The sequence below is a fragment of the Schistocerca americana genome, chromosome 2, assembly GCF_021461395.2.
Source record: "Schistocerca americana isolate TAMUIC-IGC-003095 chromosome 2, iqSchAmer2.1, whole genome shotgun sequence".
NCBI lineage: Eukaryota > Metazoa > Arthropoda > Insecta > Orthoptera > Acrididae > Schistocerca > Schistocerca americana.
Genome location: NC_060120.1, coordinates 1,375,892 through 1,396,286, shown reverse-complemented (window position 1 = coordinate 1,396,286; position 20,395 = coordinate 1,375,892). Strand labels below are relative to the sequence as shown.

The 20,395-nt window shown below is 44.0% G+C and overlaps 1 protein-coding gene across 1 annotated transcript in view; it reads left to right on the top strand.

Moving 5' to 3' along the window:
- The first annotated feature begins 217 nt into the window (after positions 1–217).
- LOC124594887 (cytochrome P450 9e2-like) overlaps positions 218–20,395 on the top strand; it is a 60,220-nt gene continuing 40,042 nt past the window's right edge. The window contains exons 1-5 of the mRNA XM_047133359.1: positions 218–281; positions 4,841–5,222; positions 11,302–11,439; positions 17,215–17,423; positions 17,510–17,702. Coding sequence (XP_046989315.1) covers positions 4,841–5,222; positions 11,302–11,439; positions 17,215–17,423; positions 17,510–17,702 — 922 coding nt within the window. The 5' untranslated portion in view covers positions 218–281. The remainder of the gene's footprint in view (positions 282–4,840; positions 5,223–11,301; positions 11,440–17,214; positions 17,424–17,509; positions 17,703–20,395) is intronic.

The window sequence follows — 20,395 nt, the reverse complement described above, 5'->3', positions numbered from 1 at the left end:
TCTTTAGGAAGTTTTGGTGGTTAATTAAAGGTTGTAAAGCGCAAAGAATTATAGATCACCCGTAGAGAATGTGTTGGATGTGAAGCAGGAATGTGTGAGAGCTAGTGCCGTTCTCTGGCGCACAGTGCAGCACTGTGATGCGTAAGAGAATTTGGAACGGCCTTGGCGTGACGTCAGCTCCTTCCCCCTCCACGCGGGCAGCAGCAGCGGGCGGGCCGCGACAACAGAAGCCCGTTCCAAGCCAGGCCGCTGGTTTGCACACTGTTCACAACAAGGACAAGGTGAGTGACCGCTAACCTGCTCATATCCTTGTTACTGAATGAATGAACTACAATTTTTCGTCGACTGTTGCGTTTCGCCGTTTGATCTGAAAATGTTTACTGTGTTTTCGCATCGAGACGCTCACGGCGTTGTCCTTGACAGTAGTCAGTAGCTGTTTATCGTCTAAAGGGGCTTATCTGCGCACTGTCTGCGTCTCACTGGGTCAGGCAAAAGAGCGCAGAAGATGTAATCCTTGACGAAAAATTAAGGAATTTACGTCGCCTCTGCGATGGGATAGTTCGGTACGTCAAGTGACAAGGCTGTCATCAGAACTTCCACTGGAAACCAGTATGATGGCGCCCGCGGGCTGAGGAAGATGCTCGATATTGGTGAATTTGATCACAATCACACTATGCCTGGAATATGCGTATGACATTTTTGCCCGCAAATCTCCTTCTGGGGAGTTCGACCACCTGTTGCAAGTCAAGTCCTTTTAGTTGACGCCACTTGCCGACTTCAGCGTCCAAGATGATGACAACACCCACGCCCAGAAAATCGCCAACCACGCTGGGAATCGAAACCGGAGTTTCGTGATCAATATTCAGCAATGCTAACCACAAAGTCACAAGGTGGTCACACATTTTGATTGTCTTATGCATTGAACACTTCGACTCTGAGGTCACAGAGGCACCGACGTTTTCACATACCGCCACGTCAAAGGCTGTTCGTAAGTGGATCAGTCCGGAGAAATCAGCCGCAGAAAGTGTTGTGGACAGGGCTGGGCTGGTCGTCGACAGTCTAGGATCGTTACAGACGTGTTTCGCAAGAAGACCACTCAGTACTACGATTTTTGTAATTTTTTATGTTTGTGTTGCATGAAGCACTATTCAAATGCCAGTTTACCAATTCTCAAACATTGTGGAGAAAATCGGCTTTGAAGTTTCCCGAGCATCTTTAATTTGCTAAATCTAGTTCGGTTTTTCAATGGGTCACGTGATCCTGTAATAGACCGATCGCCTGTCATGGCGGTGGACCGGGTCCCCTTTCTGGTTGATGCAAACTTTTAAAGAAAGTTGCGTGTTCTACGAGCATTTGCATGAATAATTCCCCAATACAAAAAGCGGGAAAACATTAATTTTATTTTAGTTTAAAAAATCTTTACTAACAATATTTTATAAAAGATAAGTACTTAATATAAAGATAAAACTGGAATGAGGTGTGCAGTGTGTAATTAGAAGTAATAATACGCATTATTCATAGCAAATTAGGATAACATATTTCTGTTAATTGATATGTATTTCTTAAATTTTATATTTAAATGGTGTAGTTATTCGAACTGAAAGGAAAAAAGCGAAAAATATTATCAGCAAAAAAAGACTCGCTCTAGCGAATAGCACTCTCGAGCGCTGCCGATTGTTTCATCCTTACGTATTTCGTGCTTCACGGAAATGTTCGTAGGAGATGTACCTTTCTTGAAAACATTGCATCAGCCATGAATCAAACCGGGGCTGCTCATATGGCAGGGGAAATCCCACAACGTAACCGGGTCATCCAACGAGGGAAAAAAAACCTTCTAGCTTTTGCCTTTACGGAACTAAAGATGCTCGGAAAACTTCAAAGTCGTTTTCGTCGAGGAATTTTGAGAGTTGCGTTGAACAGTTTCGCTGACTGATATTTGAGCTGTGAGCTTCACGTGACAAAAAAATCACAAAAATCTGAGTGCCATCTACTCTCGTTGTCAGTGCAGAAAGTCGCTTGCAAACTCGTTGCAAACAACTTCTGAGGAGTCATTCTAGTCGGACGCCGCGGCTCCACGGCCATACCTCTACTCACCTCGTAGCACAAGGCGTAGAGATCACCAGGAACGCAAGAATACCGCTACTGGACGCTCAGACGATGATAACATCTCGCCCGGATGCGGTACACGCCCATACGAGGTGTCTAAGCCGAAAGTCGCAATATGGCGATGCCTCATGTTTGTCAAAAAATTACAATTCAGGCAAGGAGAGTGGTATTCTTAAGTAGGGGTAACTGACCAACATATCCAATACTTGTTTGTGGGTATATATGCATGACATTGTCTTCTGATGGAGAGTGGCATACACAGCTGTACAACAAGGCTGTCTCTCCAACCAGATAATAGCTGTACCAATCACACTCATTTGTGACTGACAATGAAGGCATTCTATAGTAAGTCTTACATAGTTGTTGAATGGAATACGCAATTTAGTCAGCGTATGTGTTTGATTACAAGTGCATGCGAGACTGGTAGGGGAAAAATAATAACGAGTTGAATAGCGAAATTTGAGGAAACTTTTAGAGGCAGACATCAGAAGGCGGTTGCCGCAAATGATTAAATCACTATCCAAAGACACGAAATTAAGATTGGGCAGAGATGTGTGAAGAAAAGGGATGTATATGGAGAACAGCGAGGGGTGCTAAAAAGGAAAGACCGAAGGGCAACCGTGTACGGATGCGCAAAGAATCAAATTTAAAAAATAGATAATCGTGTATTCTACCTGCACTAACGAGGAGACTATCACATGGTAAGAAGGAAAAGGGGAAGACACATAAGGAAAGAGTGGTAACTGAAAACATACAAAATATCTGTTCACTCTGTAAAACAATGTGTACCATACAGTGATATAATGGAAACAGACATGGAACCATTACATTATCTTCGTTCACCAGAACGTATCGTTGTGCGGCGAGCAATTCCTGGAGTTTGTTTGTCTTCAATTAGTCCCACTTGCGCCTGTTGCGAGACTGACTTTACGTCTCTCTGGAACTGTAACCTCTGAGGTGATGTCCATGAGACTGAGTTAAGTTCATGAGAAATGTGCAGTTAAAAACTACGGAAGCTGTACAAATTGAGCTAAAGGAAAATTTATGCATTTAACCTATGTTGTGCAAATGGAGGTGTAAGGGGAGTTACACATGTAACTCATGTACGTAGCTTTCTTTATAGCGTATTTGCGCAACTTCCGTAGTTTTAACTGAATCTGCTGATGACCTGCTCTTGCCAGTAATTAGGTTGATGATGTTTCATTTTTTTGATTCTGTAGTCCCACGTTTTGTATTTCTTAAGTCACATTGCGATCAGATCTGTATTAGTGCACCTCTTTCTATTCTTTCATTAGATCTCTGGATCTCAGGACAACCCGTAACAAAGGTGGAATCCGGTTAAAACATTCAAATTGTCCCAGACGGTATATTTATTCATTACAGGTACGGAATTGATCTTGAAGCTCACTATTCGATGTGAGGGATCAGATTTCATTTATGAAACGTCAAGAAGTGGTACGTTTCGTAACGAAACGAAGCACTGTGACTGACTAGTTATCCAGCCAGACTTTTGTACCCGAGGTCAGTAATACACGCTTTTGCGGTGGTGCTCTGCAAATGGAGACGGCTCAAATACCGCTGGTAAAGAAGAGCTGGCATAGTGAAAGGCACTGAATTTCTGATCTTCAGAGTTAGCACTAATCTTTGGGATTAAATTCCTAGCCTCTCTGCAGTGTCTCAAACAGGGAGTGTATCTGACACTGACGTCGCTGATTCGTAAGTCGGATGGCGGCGTTAGATTCGGTGGCCCTGTTGGTGCTGTTCCACAGGAACAAGCTCCTTGCTGGCAGCCTTGTCTCTCTCACTGCTACCAACAGCACAGGCACGTCACTAGAACTCCACACACGCTCAGTCACGTAGACTAAACTGATACGTTTAAAACGTAACGCTCACATCAGGCGAAGGAAAAGAATCTCTCCATTACGTCGCTGACCACATCCCTTGGGATAACAATGTGGCACGTATTTAAAAGCAGAAATAAACAACATTATTTTTCAAATTAATTCGCTGAATGCGAATTTCTCGACTCCAGCTATGTCGAGTGTAGATCTACTACACAGAGTAACATACCAAAGTGTTCTCGGCCGGGAGTCGAACCCGGATGTCCTGCTAATTCCGAGCGATCGCCTTCATAGCTTCGGCTATTCGTCCACGCTCCTCTCACCGACCCGGGCGCGACATGTCACAGTCTCCATATTTTTATATAGTAGCCATCTAAATTCATAACCTAAAGCTCTCATCATTACCTGGATTCGCACAACAGGGAAAATGAGACAACGAGGAATAGAGACAATCTTGTTATGGTTAACAGTGTATGAACTTCACACATGCAAGTCTTGCAACCCTATGCAGGCACGCGGCACTAACAAGGATCACAAACAACGCGAATGAAACTGTTCAAAATGGTTCAAATGGCTCTGAGCACTATGGGACTTAACATCTGACGTCATCAGTCCCCTACAACTTAGAACTACTTAAACGTAACTAAGCTAAGGACATCACACACATCCATGCTCGAGGCAGGATTCGAACCTACGGCCGTAGCGCTCACGCGGTTCCAGACTGTAGCGCCTAGAGCCGCTCGGCCACTCAGGCCGGCAATGAAACGGTAATATTACCACATACGACAGTGACTCCCAACCAGACACGACATTTGACGTTACTGCAGTTAGTACACTGGTTGTGTTACTTCACTTGCACCTTGACCGCCGGAGTATCCCCTCGATGTCCTCAGATGGCTGTGGACTGGTGGACGCTGCTGGTGTCCCTGGCTGTGGGCGCCGCCGTCGCGGTCGCCCTTTGGTGGCGCCGCTACTCCACGCACTTTGCCCGCCGCGGCCTGCCCTCCATCCCCCCGCTGCCCCTAGTGGGCAACATGCTGGACCTGGTGCTCAGGAGGAAGTCCATGGCCGACACTCTCGCCGAACTCTATCGCAAGTTCGAGCCGCATCCGTACGCTGGCGTCTACTTCACGATGCCATTTGTGATGGTGAGAGATCCCGATATCATCCGTGCCATCACTGTCAAGGACTTTGACCACTTTACCGACCACATGGAGTTCTTCAACGCTGACAAGTCGAACACCCTGGCACAAAGGATGCTTACCGGTTTGAAAGGTAAGTTGTCTGTTTAAATTTTTATTTACCAGTCAGCGTTACCTCTTATGCTCACTGTGACAGCGTAATACTTTTCTGTCATCGTGCACGATTCAGTTTAACTCTAAGAACTGACCAGGTGCGAGTGGCACTCTCGCAGTGAGAGTTCCTTAAAAGCTTTACTGTGTGTGTACAGGCAGTTCATCCACCCTGGGAATCGACACAGTTCCTGGTAAGATCCTTGGGAGTTTTCGTTTAAATAATATAAATCCCAAATAAAGTCATGCAGGAGGCTGACGACCATTATTGCAACAAATCAGTCTCATTGGGTCTCAATGGTAAATGTCAAATATTATACAAGGAATGACATTATTGCTTAGACCAGGAACGATATCTGATGGATAAATTCCGAAACGCATCGTATGAGCAATAAAGTCATTCCTTGTCTAATATTTTACATTCAACGTTGCGACCCAACCAGCCTGAATGCACAACTACTGACTGTTTTGATTTCAAGTTTGACATTGAAAATTTTATTTCATGTGAAATAATTACATATTAACAATTTTCGGATTCTTTCCTTTACTTATACTGTGAAACCTAGCTTCTTGCCAAGTTTCATTATTCTGGGTCAGTGGGAAGTACCCTATAGGTTCTGATGAGTGGATTTGCGAGTGCAGAAATATGTGACATAAATGGCCATACCTTTTGATTACATTGACTTATAAGCTTCGATGTTTTTCACTGTCGAGAAACCGCAGACGTCAGTATGTGACATATTTCTGCTTAATATGTCACCCATTCGGGAGAAAAAGGGATTTTAACACTCGGACAGGTAGACAGACAGATAGATAAGCCGACAACAAAGTGATCCTACAACGATTCCGTTTTCGTCGATTCAGGTACTAAAAGCTAAGAATGACCTATCTGGGCTCGTCCGTATACTGCGAAGTATGAATATTTGCTTACGTTTATGTCAATGGCGTAATGATACTGGGGTGCGACACGAAAAAAAATTAAACTTTCCCTATTTAACACGTTACGGCACGGAAACTGATAACCGTACGAGTACCAAACTTGGTAGCATTAACGTCAGGGAAATGGGAAAGAGAAATAATTCAATTCAACTGAAACACTTTTAATGTGCTGCTGTGGTACATAATACCATTACATACCGTTACCATTACTGCTACAAAAGGGGGTCAATATGGCACAGCAGAACAAAGCACGTCATTAGCTATGGTGGTTACGCCTCTTGGCATGATGCGCTTTGGATCAGCACGCGTGTGAACGTTCCCCTGGTAAACCCTGTCCTTCAGGTACCCCCGCAACCAGAAATCACAGGGACTGAGATGAGGTGATGGTGCCGAACAAGCATTTGGAAACGGTCGGCTTGTAAATCGTTTCCAAATGTGTTTCGGAGAAGCAGGTGAACTTCACGAGCGATGTGCGTTGGGGCCCCATCTTGCATGAAAACTATTGAGTTCAATGCGTAATGCGTCTCTCTCTCCTGTAGTGCTTGTATGACCTGCTGGCGAAGCATATCGCAGTAACGCTGGCCAGCCGCTCTGCACGTCTTTGGTTCTTGAGGGCCAAACTGCTTTTTAGAACTGGCCAATGGTGAACGTAGCCGTGAAGCCACACCACACTGTGACACGTTCACCATACACAGGAACTTCATTCACAGTGACTGGAGGTGAAGATCTCCACACTCGGCAATTCTGCGTATACACCTCACCAGTCAGAGAAAAATGAGCTGCGTCTGTCCATAGGACGGTCCAGGGCCAGCCCTCATCAACTTCAATCCTTGCGAGAAAGTTGAGAACGAAGTCAACACGTCGTTGTGCGCCCTGTGGTGGAAGCTGCTGTACGATAGGGATCTTGTATGGATATTGTTCGAGAATGGTTCGAAGCACATTCCGTACAGTGGACCACGGGATGTTCACCTCTCGTGACAAAACACGCGCACTGCCTGACGACTGCCAATTGCACGCAGCACTGTCTGGAATGTTGTTGTTGTCTTCAGTCCTGAGACTGGTTTGATGCAGCTCTCCATGCTACTCTATTCTGTGCAAGCTTCTTCATTTCCCAGTAATTAGTGTATTCATCTCTTGGTCTCCCTCTACGATTTTACCCTCCAGCTGCCCTCCAATGCTAAATTTGTGATCCCGTGATGCCTCAGAACATGTCCTACCGACCGGTCCCTTCTTCTTGTCAAGTTGTGCCACAAACTCGTCTTTTCCCCAATTCTATTCAATACCTCCTCATTAGTTATGTGATCTACCCATCTAATCTTCAGCATTCTTCTGTAGCACCACATTTCGAAAGCTTCTATTCTCTCCTTGTCGAAACTATTTATCGTCCATGTTTCACTTCCATACATGGCTACACTCCTTACAAATACTTTCAGCAACGACTTCCTGACCCTTAAATCTATACTCGATGTTAACAAAGGTCTCTGCTTCAGAAACGCTTTCCTTGCCATTGCCAGTCTACATTTTATATCCTCTCTACTTCGACCATCATCAGTTATTTTGCTCCCCAAATAGCAAAACTCCTTTACTACTTTAAGTGTATCATTTCCTAATCTACTACCCTCAGCATCACCCGACTTAATTCGACTACATTCCATTATCCTCGTTTTGCTTTTGTTGATGTTCATCTTATATCCTCCTTTCAAGACACTGTCCATTCCGTTCAACTGCTCTTCCAAGTCCTTTGCTGTCTCTGACAGAATTACAATGTCATCGGCGAACTTCAAAGTTTTTATTTCTTCTCCATAGATTTTAATACCTACTCCGTATTTCTCTTTTGTTTCCTTTACTGCTTGCTCAATATACAGATTGAATAACATCAGGGAGAGGCTACAACCCTGTCTCACTCCATTTCCCTTTTTAAATTTTCTAACCTACCTGCCCGATTAAGGGATCTGACATTCCATGCTCCGATCCGTAGAACGCCAGTTTTCTTTCTCCTGATAATGACGTCCTCTTGAGTAGTCCCCGCCAGGAGATCCGAATGCGGGACTATTTTACCTCCGGAATATTTTACCCAAGAGGACGCCATCATCATTTAATCATACAGTAAAGCTGCATGCCCTCGGGAAAAATTACGGCTGTAGTTTCCCCTTGCTTTCAGCCGTTGGCAGTACCAGCACAGCGAGGCCGTTTTGGTTAGTGTAACAGGGTCAGATCAGTCAGTCATCCAGACTGTTGCCCCTGCAACTACTGAAAAGGCTGCTGCCCCTCTTCGGGAACCACACGTTTGTCTGGCCTCTCAACAGATACCCCTCCGTTGTGGTTGCACCTACGGTACGGCCATCTTTATCGCTGAGGCACACAAGCCTCCCCACCAACGGCAAGGTCCACGGTTCATAGCAATAGCGATTTCATCAGGAGCCACGCGCGCTGCAACCGGCCTTCGGCCTCTTCCTGGAGCGACGCACATTTATCCATTTGATTCGGATTTCTTCAATCCGCACAGCAAGTGGAGGAAGAGGACCCTTCCGTAATCTTTTCAGCCGGCGACTTTCTCGAAACGCAGCTGCAGCGTTATTGTTGTTTTCATAATGGAACTTCACCATCAGCGCCCTGCTCCTTTCGTCCAAGCTCATCTTCACACGTAAACAAGTGCACTGCGACTGGTCGGGTGTGTGAGACTGTGAATCACGGTGGCTGATGACAGCACCTGGTGGCCGTAGTTGGAACTGGACGTTGGCGCTGTGACGCATCGAAATGACGCTCCCCATACTCTGGACATCAATGGAACCAAGTCTGGTACTCGTACGGTAATACGTTTCCGTGTTGGAACGTGTTAAATAGGAAAAGTTTAATTATAACCACTCAGTACATAACTTCAGTGACAAGTGGTGTTTTGAGTTGCAAAGAAGTTACTTGGAAGTGAATACACAGGTGGATGTCCGATTAGGTCCAATCTGACCTGTTTGATTGATGAGACATAGTAACCTAGTCCATTGTACTGTTGATGTGTTCCTAGGTCTTGATTACGTGAACCAGCGCAGCATCCTGCTTACTGGATCAACACAAGTCGGATTCTTGCGGGGAAAACACATTTTCTCCGAGATAAATGTTCATTCTAAAAGTCTCCAAATACCATTCTTTCCCCAGAAAAATATTTTAATGAAAGTCAGTTGAATGGACGATACTAACTTTCTTCACCGCGTCTGTTTAATTTTATCACTTAACATACAGAACTGCGTATAGATGTAATGTATTACGTATTTGTATTTCAGACGCGCCCGACAGTCTTGGGTGCCAAAGTGCTGCTTCTGGAACTGGGAGAAATTTAGAATTTTATATGTAGTTGTCCACATTTTAAAGATTTCAGTTTTTCTTATAACTCCTGAAAATTAACCATTTTTTTGTCATTTTGGCTGCCATCACATGCTTGTATGTTTCAAAATACCTACTCTCTGCCTCAACGCCCAGGGCGATATTACGATGCTCTTAAATCTGATTTGCAGAGTATCCATGTAGATGTAGATGTTTAGCTTACACCATCACTGAAGCTAAACACACAGGTCCTTTCGTTTACACGTGTAACCTGTCAGCTTACATGCTACATCCGTAGGTGAACTCCAATGTTGTTTGGCTGTCAGGAGAAGGAGAATGGACCTCTCCAAGATGTACTGCCGAGCAAGGGCATACTAGCAAAGACCCGTGTCTCTTGTGTTATTTCTGGACGGTAGGCTAGCTGCTAAAACAGTTATTCGGCTTTTCCTTACAGCATGAACATGACACTATATTCTACATGCATCATCTTCAAAAATCATGTATCTTCGTTTAAGAAAGACTTCTTGGAGTGAAAGAGATAATAATTACAAAGAAAAACAATCTTGCAGTTTAGATGGATGAGCTCATCTCTTGGGAAATACCAAAAAAAGAAGAAAGGAAAGGAATCCCATACGACATCATTGTTTCTTCAGACACGATTCTCGAAAAGAAGCAAAAAAAAAAAGTAATGGATTAATACAACTCCAGGGAAAGTAATGGCAAAATTAGCTTAGCTCAAGCGCTTCAGCAATTCCACAGTACGGACTCATGTGACTTTTCTATGAAGACCGCACACCAGTCTCACAGTAATGGCGATATTCATAAAAACAGCTCTTGAAGGAAAGCAATCAGCGTCTTTTCCTGGAGAAGCTAACATTCTCTAAGAAAATCGTGCTGTATAAAGCTCTAAAGGCCATGATAACCTACCTACAAAAGAAATTTTTTACACAACGAAAGAGTTTAAATGAAAACTGAAATTGTTCCCCCTTCATAGATACAATTATACTTTGCACAAACATAAGTATTTATCAGCTTTCCAATGATCATCACGTAGTGATTCAATAGGGTTGTAGCAGAACTGAAAAATTACAGTGATAACGTCCAGAGTTTCAACTGTAAGGCTGCCTTACGGTATGCGCCTTTTATACTGTTCCTCAAAGTAGTTAAGAGCCATTCGGGTTGATGTTACTTATTTGTATTTAATACTGCCATTTTTAGTGTTCTATTCATTTTAAATTTCTATCCTTTTCCTGTGTCAGTGTTCTATGTATCGCGTAGTGACTTCATGAACTGTATATTACGTGATCCCAAAAATCCAGAAAAAAATTCATTAAACGTTGTGGTATGAGCACTCCTATAATTAAAATGCAAAACTACTGCAATTAGTATGTATTTTCCATATATTATTTATTGCATTACAATCTATAAAACAAGTAACTTAGTGATTTACTATCTAACTTGTGCAGTAAGTTTTATTCATCTTAAAAATCATTGATGACGCATCAAAACATTCCAGCAATTAAGAAGCGCTGTCGCTAATAATTTGCAATGCTTAGCGGCACGTTCTACCCTAATTATAGTGTGCTCCAGTTACGAATGTTATCTTATGGTTTGAATGTTTCCTGAATAAACCATTTGCACCTCGATTCCCATGTACTGGTCGCAAATATTTAGGAAAGTACGTCATAGTTTTCATCCTCGAAAAGTAAAAATTTATTGCTCGAAAAGTGACTGAAACACAGCTGTTAAAACAGTTCTTTCAACTGCATGTCAGTTACGCAAAACTTAAGTCTGCTCCCTCTCCTCAGGAAAGGAGTGGCACGGTATGCGGACCACACTCAGCCCGGCTTTCACTACAATGAAGATGAAGAACATGTTCACCTTGATGACAGAAATCGCTCACCAGGCAGCAGACTATTTGGCTGTGAAAGCGGCTGATTACGAGGGTGAGTATTTACTCCACACTGACAGTCCCTTGTTCATCGACTATAAGCTAAAACATATTCCACGTGTTATACAATTTACTATATTACTTGTAGTTACGTAGCTAATTGCGCCGATGTCATTTTTTTCCAGTCATCAGTCTTCTGACTGGTTTGATGCCGCCCGCCACGAATTTCTCTCCTGTGCCAACTCTTCATCTCAGAGTAGCACTTGAAACCCACGTCCTCAATTTTTACTCTCTAAAGCCCCCTCTAGTACCGTGGAAATCATTCCCTGATGTCTTAACAGATGTCCAGTCATCCTGTTCCTCCTCCTTGTCAGCGTTTTCCTCAGCGATTCTGCGGAGAACCTCTTCATTCCTTACCTTGTCAATCCACCTAATTTTCAACATTCCTGTTTAGTACCACATCGCAACTGCTTCGATTCTCTTCTGTTCCGCTTTTCTCACAGGACATGTTTCACTACCACACGATGCTGCTGTGCTCCAACCGTACTTTCTCAGAAATTTCTACCTGAAATTGATGCCTATGTTTGATACTGGTAGACTTCTCTCGGCCAGTAATGCCTTTTTTGCAAGCGATAGTCTAGTTTTTATATCCTTACTCCGTCCATCATGGGTTATTTTGCTTCCCAGATTGCAAAATTCCTTAACTTCCTCTACTTCATGATCACCAATTCTAATATTGAGTTTCTCGCTGTGCATTTCTTTTACTTTTCATTACTTTCGTCTTTCTTCGGTTTACATTAAATTCACATTCTGTACTCATTGCACTGTTCATCCATTCAACGGATACAGTAATATTCTTCTTCAATTTCGCTGAAGATGGCAATGTCAACAGCCAATCTTATCGCTGATTTTCTTTCACCATGAGTTTTAATCCTACTCTTGAATCTTTGTCTTATTTCCGTCATTGCTTCTTTAAGGTACAGATTGAACGGTAGGCGCGTAAGACTATATCGCTGTCTTACGCCTTTTTAATGCGAGCGCTTGGTTCTCTGTCTTGTGGTCTCATTGTTCCGCCTTGGTTCTTGTACATACCGTATATTATTCATCTTTCCTTATAGCTTATCCCTGTTTTCTCAGGATTCCGACCATCTTGGACCATTTTACATTGTCGAACGCTTTTTCCAGGTCGACAAATCCCATGAACATGTGTCGTCATTTTTCTTCAGTATGCTTCCATTATCGACCGCACCAAATGAGAACTGCCTCTCTGGCGCCTTATCTTTGCTAAAGTCAATCTGATCGTCTTCTGACACATTCTCAATTTTCTTTTCTATTCTTCTGTAAATTATTCTTGTCAGCATCTTGAACGCACGCGCTATTAAGCTAATTGTGCCATAGTTCTCGCACATATCTGCTCTTGCTGTCTTCACAAATGTGTGGCGGATGTTTCCCCGGATCGCCAGTGTCACATACTCTAGACATCGACGTGCGTAATCGTTTTGTTGCCACTTCCCCCAATGATTTTAGAAATTGCGTTGGGATATCATCTGTCCCTTATGCCTTATTTGAATTTAAGTCCTTCGAAGCTCTTCTGAGTTCTGATTCTAATACAGGATCTCCCATCTCTTCTCTATCAACTCCTGTTTCTCCTTCTACCACAGAGGTCTTCAGTGTGCTCTTCCCACGTGTCCACTCCCTCCTCTGTATTTAACAGTGAAGTTCCAAATGGATTACTGATGATACCGCCCTTGCGTTTAACTTCGCCGAAGTTCGTTTTGACTTTTCTGTATACTGCCTCAGTGCTTGTGACAACCGCGTCTACTTAGATTTCTTCAAATTTCTCACGCAGCCATTTCGCTTTAACGTCCCTGCACTGCCTACTTCTTTCGTTCCTAAGTGACTTGTATTTCTGTATGTCCTTCTTTCGACAATCAGTTGAGGTATTGGTTCTGATAACCTTGGTTTCTTTGCAGCTACCTTCCCGTCAAAAAAGGTTTTCTTTCCAGCTCCTGCGGTTGCCTTTTTTATACATGCCCACTCCTCTTCAACAGAGGTGCCTACTGAGCTATTCATTATCGCAGTTTCTACGGCTTTGGAGAACTTCAAGCGTATCTCTTCGTATCCCACTTATTTGTGCATTGCTGCTTCCTGACTAGTCGCTTGAACTTCGGCCTAACCTTCATCACTATAGTAGCTACAAAATTGTGATCTGAGTCCATATTTCCTCCTGGGTTCAGTATCTGATTCGGGAAGCCCTGCCTGACCATGATGTAATCCAGCTGAAACTTTACTGCATCTCCCGGCCTTTCCCAAGTACACTTTCTCCTCTTGTGATTCTTGAACACAGTATTCGCAATTGAAAGCTGAAATATATTGCAGAACTGAATTAGTTTTTCTCCTCCACCATTCTTAATACCAGTCCTATATTCTGCCTCAATCCTGCCTTCTATACCTTCCTCTACAACCACTACATTTTGTGACATCGTAATGACACCAAACATAATGAGTATGCCAAATTAAAGTTTTTCTGCAAGTATCTGGAATGTACACACACCAGTTGTCACTAGGAACATTACATCTGTAGGAAAAAAAAAAAAAAATTGTTTGAATTTTCTAATGCTGTAAATTTTCTGAGGAGGCTTCTGTGCCTGGAGAGTCTTTATTTTATGCCACCTGTGATCTGGACCTTGTAATGTAGCCATGTTGTTACGCATATATAAATAGCATTGTCTGTAATGTGTGTCTTTCATGAACAAAATTCTGTATTCGGTTATTTGTCGTGTTAAATCCGAAAGATCAGTCAGTCTTGCGGTACATGCAACAGAGCGTCAACCAGAACATGGTTCTAACGTTTTAGATGCTGTATTTCGAAACAACGCTGAGGTGACGTAAGTCATGAGACAGCGATTCGCAAACGTACAGAAGGCGGTAGTGTCGCGTACACAAGGTGTGAACGGCAGAACGTTGGCCCAGCTGTCTTTTGCACTCAAGAGAATAATGTGACGATGTTTCCGACGTGATTATGGTCGCACGACGAAATAACAGACTCTGAATGCGGAGAGGTAGTGGAGCCAGACACAGTGGACATTCTATTTCGGAAATGTGAGGGAACGGAATATTCCGAGACATACAATGTCAGGAGTGTGGCGAGAATACAAAATTTGGTTCGTACCACTCACCACGACCGAGAATAGCGACTTCTGCGTAGAGATGTCAGTGCTGACAGACAAGCGACAGTGAATGACATAACCGCAGGAATCAGTGTGGGACGCACGGTGGACGTATCCGCAAGGACACTGTGGTGAAACATCCCGTTAACGGGCTGTGGCAGCAGACGACCGACGCGAGTGCCTCTGCTAACAGAAACCGCATCGCCTGCAGCGCCTCTCATGGGCTCGTGACCACATCGGTTGGACGCTGGACGACCGGAAAACCGTGGCCTGCGCAGGTGAGTCTCGATTCCATTCGGTAAGAGCTGATGGTAAGGCTCGAGTGTGGAGCAGACACCACGGAGCCATGGGGACCCGAGATGTCAACAAGGCGTTGTCCAAGCTGGTGGTGGTTCCATAATGGTGTGGGCTGTGTTTACGTAGAATGGACTGGGTCCGAAACGTTTATGTTCTCCTACTTGCAGAAAATTTGCAGCCATTCGAGGATTTCATGTTCCCATGACGATGCTCCATGTCATCTGGCCACAATTGTTCTTGACTGGCTTGAAGAAAATTCTGGACAGTTGGAGTGAATGATTTGTCCACACAGATAGCCCGACATGATTTCCATCGAACATTAATGGGACGTTCGCGTACAAAATCCTGCACTGGCTGTACTTTCGCAAATATGGACTGCGGCTATAGAGACAGCATGGCTAAATGAAACTTCCTGAAAACTGTGTGCCGGACCGAGACTCCAACTCGGGACCTTTACCTTTCGCGGGCAAGTGCTCTACCAACTGAGCTACCCCAGCACGCCTCACGCCCCGTCCTGACAGCTTTAATTCCGTCAGTTCCTCGTCTCCTACTTTCCAAACTTCACAGAGGCTCTCCTGTGAACCTTGCAGAACTAGCACTCCTGGAAGAAAGGATATTGCGGAGACATGGCTTAGCCACGGCCTGGGAGATGTTTCCAGAATGAGATTTTCACTCTGCAGCGGAGTGTGCGCTGATATGAAACTTGCTGGCAGTTAAAACTGTGTGCCCGACCGATAATCCGTGCAACATCAAAGAACATCACCGCCCAGAGAAGTATGTATATTGTATGTGCAAACATTGACAGACGAAGTGACACTGCATACTTTTGTATAAAATGTAATCCACCTTTAGGTTTGAATTATAGTTTCGTAAGATAACACACTTTGAAGTTATCGTAATCTAATAACCCACATAGTTTTTTCTTCCAATACAGAAAATTTTTGAAAAAAAAGTATTCCTCTGTAAAGCTTAAAAAAGAGACAATTTAACACGATAACACTGCATTTGGCGTCTTAATTTTTTTCTCAACAATAACGATGGACTGCTACACTCGTATGTATGTATGTACACGCACCACTGAAAATTACGCGCACGTGGCAGGCGGCCGCTCGCACTATGAGAGGGATTAAAGGACTCCCTTACTTGCTTCTACGAGAGTGGCATTAAAGCGATTACATGTCGTTAGGGGAAGTGCGAAATTGATTTTGTGTTTATTTTTATCATTAAAATTCTCTTCCTGATGGTGATATTTTCAATACAAACCAACATTCTAAGTGAAACAGTACAATAGCATAACGAACTTTTGCGGTCGGAGTGAAAAGAAACGTTTTTACCAACCGTAATCTACCAGTAATCATGTTTTGAATTCTGCATGAATCACTGTTTTTGTTCAAAATTAATTTTACCATAACTTCTTTGATTCGTCGAGAGGAAGTTATATAATACAATCCAGTTTTCTGCGACGGTTTTGCAATTTACTTGTCGTTTGCGTCTATCCATTGTCAGTCAACAAAAAAAAAAAAAAAAAAAAAAAAAAAAAAAATGTTTCAAATGGCTCTGAGCACTATGGAACTTAACATCTTAGGTCATCAGTCCCCTAGAACTTAGAACTACTTAAACCTAACTAACCTAAGGACATCACACAACACCCAGCCATCACGAGGCAGAGAAAATCCCTGACCCCGCCGGGAATCGAACCCGGGAACCCGGCCGTGGGAAGCGAGAACGCTACCGCACGACCACGAGATGCGGGCGTCGGTCAACAAGTCACCATGCAGTGATCTGGATAATTTGTTCACAAAATGATTTGCTGCTTTTTAGAAGAAAGGTATTTCTTCATCTAACGTGAAAACGATGAGCAGTATTTTGAGACGGAAGTACAGAAATGAAACTTCAAATTTATACATGTTCCTAAATTTGCGAATGCAAGCTTTAAGGTTTGTTTTCGATTACAATAATATGAACAGCCCAGATAATGAAATGAGTACATCGAAACATCGTGTTTAAAGTAACAGAAACACTTCATCGCGTACACTTATACTTCACTGTTGCCTCACGTTTTGGCTACGTTCTTTCGGTGTACAGCTACGAAAGAGGGAAACCAACCTATGAAGGAGACTCCAACGGCGAAATGTTGGTTCAAGTTATAAAGGAAGGCGACACTTCGTAATAGCCCAGTAAAGTTCGACAGGCAGAGGACTACTATAAACCGAATATCGCATATTATAATTTCCGTAAATGTAGCAGAACACTGGATTTAATTGCACAACGTCCTCTCCAAGAATGAAGGGAAATGAAGGACGTATGTGGCCGTCAATTTCCACAGAACAAGAAGTTCATCAGTATTGTGTATTTTCTTTAAGCTTCTTCTGGCGACAAGGATTTGCTGACTTTGGAGATGAAGGACTTTTTCACCCGTATCACCAATGACGTCATTGCGACTACGGCATTCGGTGTGAAGGTGGACTCCCTGTCAGAACCGGACAACACCTTCTACCGCATGGGCCGTGACGTCACCAACATCGGAGCGCTCGTCGCCGGCGGCTTCATGATATCCCCTAAGCTCATGCAGGTGAGCGCCTCACATCAACCTGTTACCTGATCGTTGTGTGCTACCTCCATTCTCGAAACGTGTCCTAATTTCCATGTCTATCTCAGCTGCTGGGCATATCATTCTTCGACCGGAAGGCGATGGAGTTCTTCAAATCCATGGTGTACGAGACTATTCGTACGCGAGAGAAGCACGGAATTGTTCGCCCCGATGTGATCCATCTACTGATGCAGGCAAGCCGTGGAGAGCTGGTTTCCGAGGAATGCAAGAAAGACGGGACCACCGGCTCCAGAGAGAGATGTAAATACAGTTCAAAGATCTTTGCCGCTCTTATCCAGAAGCCAGTGTACAAATTCTGACCGTAGTTTAATTCTACACTAATGGCCATTAAAATTGCTACACCAACAAGAATTGCACATGATAAACGGGTATTCATTGGACAAATATATTATACTAGAACTGACATGTGATTATATTTTCACGCAATTTGGGTGCATATATCCTGAGAGAGCAGTACCCAGAACAACCACCTCTGGCCATAATAACGGCCTTGATACGCCTGGGAATTGAGTCAAACAGAGCTTGGATGACGTGTACAGGTACAGCTGCCCATGCAGCTTCAACACGATACCACAGTTCATCAAGAGTAGTGACTGGCGTATTGTGACGAGCCAGTTACTCGGCCACCATTGACCAGACATTTTCAGTTGGTGAGAGATCTGGAGAATGTGCTGGCCAGGGCAGCAATCGAACATTTTCTGTATCCAGAAAGGCCCGTACAGGACCTGCAACATGCGGTCGTGCATTATCCTGCTGAAATACAGGGTTTCGCAGGGATCGAATGAAGGGTAGAGCCACGGACAACTGAAATGTAACGTTTATTGTTCAAAGTGCCGTCAATGCGAACAAGAGGTGACAGAGACGTGTAACCAATGGCACCTCAAACCATCACGCCGGGTGATACGCCAGTATGGCGATGACGAATACACGATTCCAACGTGCGTTCACTGCGATGTCGCCAAACACGGATGCGACCATCATGATGCTGTAAACAGAACCTGGATTCATCCGAAAAAATTACGTTTTGCCGTTCGTGCACCCAGGTTCGTCGTTGAGTACACCATCGCAGGCGCTCCTGTCTGCGATGCAGCGTCAAGGGTAACCGCAGCCATGGTCTCCGAGCTGATAGTCCATGCTGCTGAAGACGTCGTCGAACTGTTCGTGCAGATGGTTGTTGTCTTGCAAACGTCCCCATCTGTTGACTCAGGGATCGAGACGTGGCTGCACGATCCGTTACAGCCATGCGGATAAGATGCCTGTCATCTCGACTGCTAGTGGTACGAGGCCGTTGGGATCCAGCACGGCGTTCAGTCATTGGATCTCGACCAACGCGAGCAGCAATGTCGCGATACGATAAACCGCAATCGCTTTAGGCTACAATCCGACCTTTATCAAAGTCGGAAACGTGATGGTACGCATTTCTCCTCCTTACACGAGGCATCACAACAACGTTTCACCAGGCAACGCCGCTCAACTGCTGTTTGTGTATGAGAAATCGGTTGCAAACTTTCGTCATGTCAGCACGTTGTAGATGTCGTCACCGGCGCCAACCTTGTGTGAATGCTCTGAAAAGCTAATCATTTGCATGTCACAGCATCTTCTTCCTGTCGGTTAAATTTCGCGTCTGTAGCACGTCATCTGCGTGGTGTAGCAATTTTAATGGCCAGTAGTGTATTATTTTCCCGTCTTCTTATTAGTAACCATTATCATGACGTATCCCTTTCACCAAACACGCTAATGGGCGTGGAAGACGTTACATTCATTAGGAGCTACCTACACTGCCACTCATGACCGTGTGTCACATCAAAGGAAAATATAATTAATGGAAAGAACTTGATAGTCGTAAAATTGTGTAACGTAAACACAGATCGCAATGCACAAATTCAGTGAGAAGTAGCATCCCCGCCCGTTAACGGAGATGCTGGCGACATTCGATAAGACAATCCATGTCACAGTTTTACACTGCGCTCCTCAGGTACACTTGAGCCAGCAACATGGGTGAATAGTTCTGGTTCAAATGGCTCTGAGCACTATGGGACTTAACATCTATGGTCATCAGTCTCCTAGAACTTAGAACTACTTAAACCTAACTAACTTAAGGACATCACACAGCAGCCAGTCATCACGAGGCAGAGAAAATCCCTGACCCCGCCGGGAATCGAACCCGGGAACCCGGGCGCGGGAAGCGGAATAGTTCTGGCCCGAGTCAAGACTGACAGTGGAACAAACGACTTATAAATTCTGGATATTAAACGCCCTTAAGGAATTCTTTCTGTTCACCTTTGAGCTTCATAAATGCACCTGCATGTGTGGAGGCGTGCATTATAATGCTGCACAGCACTGGTGGGCAGCAGCAAGCAGTGGGGTTCAGAGTCTCTACGAACCACCTCTGTGACCGTAAGAAACACCAGACTCTGTCAACTGCCGTGAACGATGCTCGTCCAGTTGGACGTACAATCAACGGATTGCTGCGCCTTCCAACTTACGTCACTGCGGCCACCTTTGTCTATATACATGTTAAGTGTCCTGGCTGCAGTACCTTTACGAAGCTCTATGCGATCTCTCGATGAAGGGGCCTCATACCTCTTGACGCTTCGAACGGCCTTCAGACGCAGAAATGTCATTCTCCATCTGCATCTGTTTGGGCCTTAGTAGCAGTGTGGACGGTCACCATTTTGGTCCCGTTATTGTCGGTGGAGTGAAAAGTATCTGCGGTACAATTCTGTTTAGAAAGAGGCTTCGATGAACGTAGCGATTTTCATGTTTATCAGTGTACCACGTCTCTACATTCAAAGGAGGAGTAATCTATAATTCTGTTTATGTTTTCTGTCCATTCCAAATAAATGCTTTAAATGTGTTCCATTGATGACATATCTAAGACATTAAAACGAATCTATTTTCTGAAATTTTTTAGTCATGACATATGTCATACA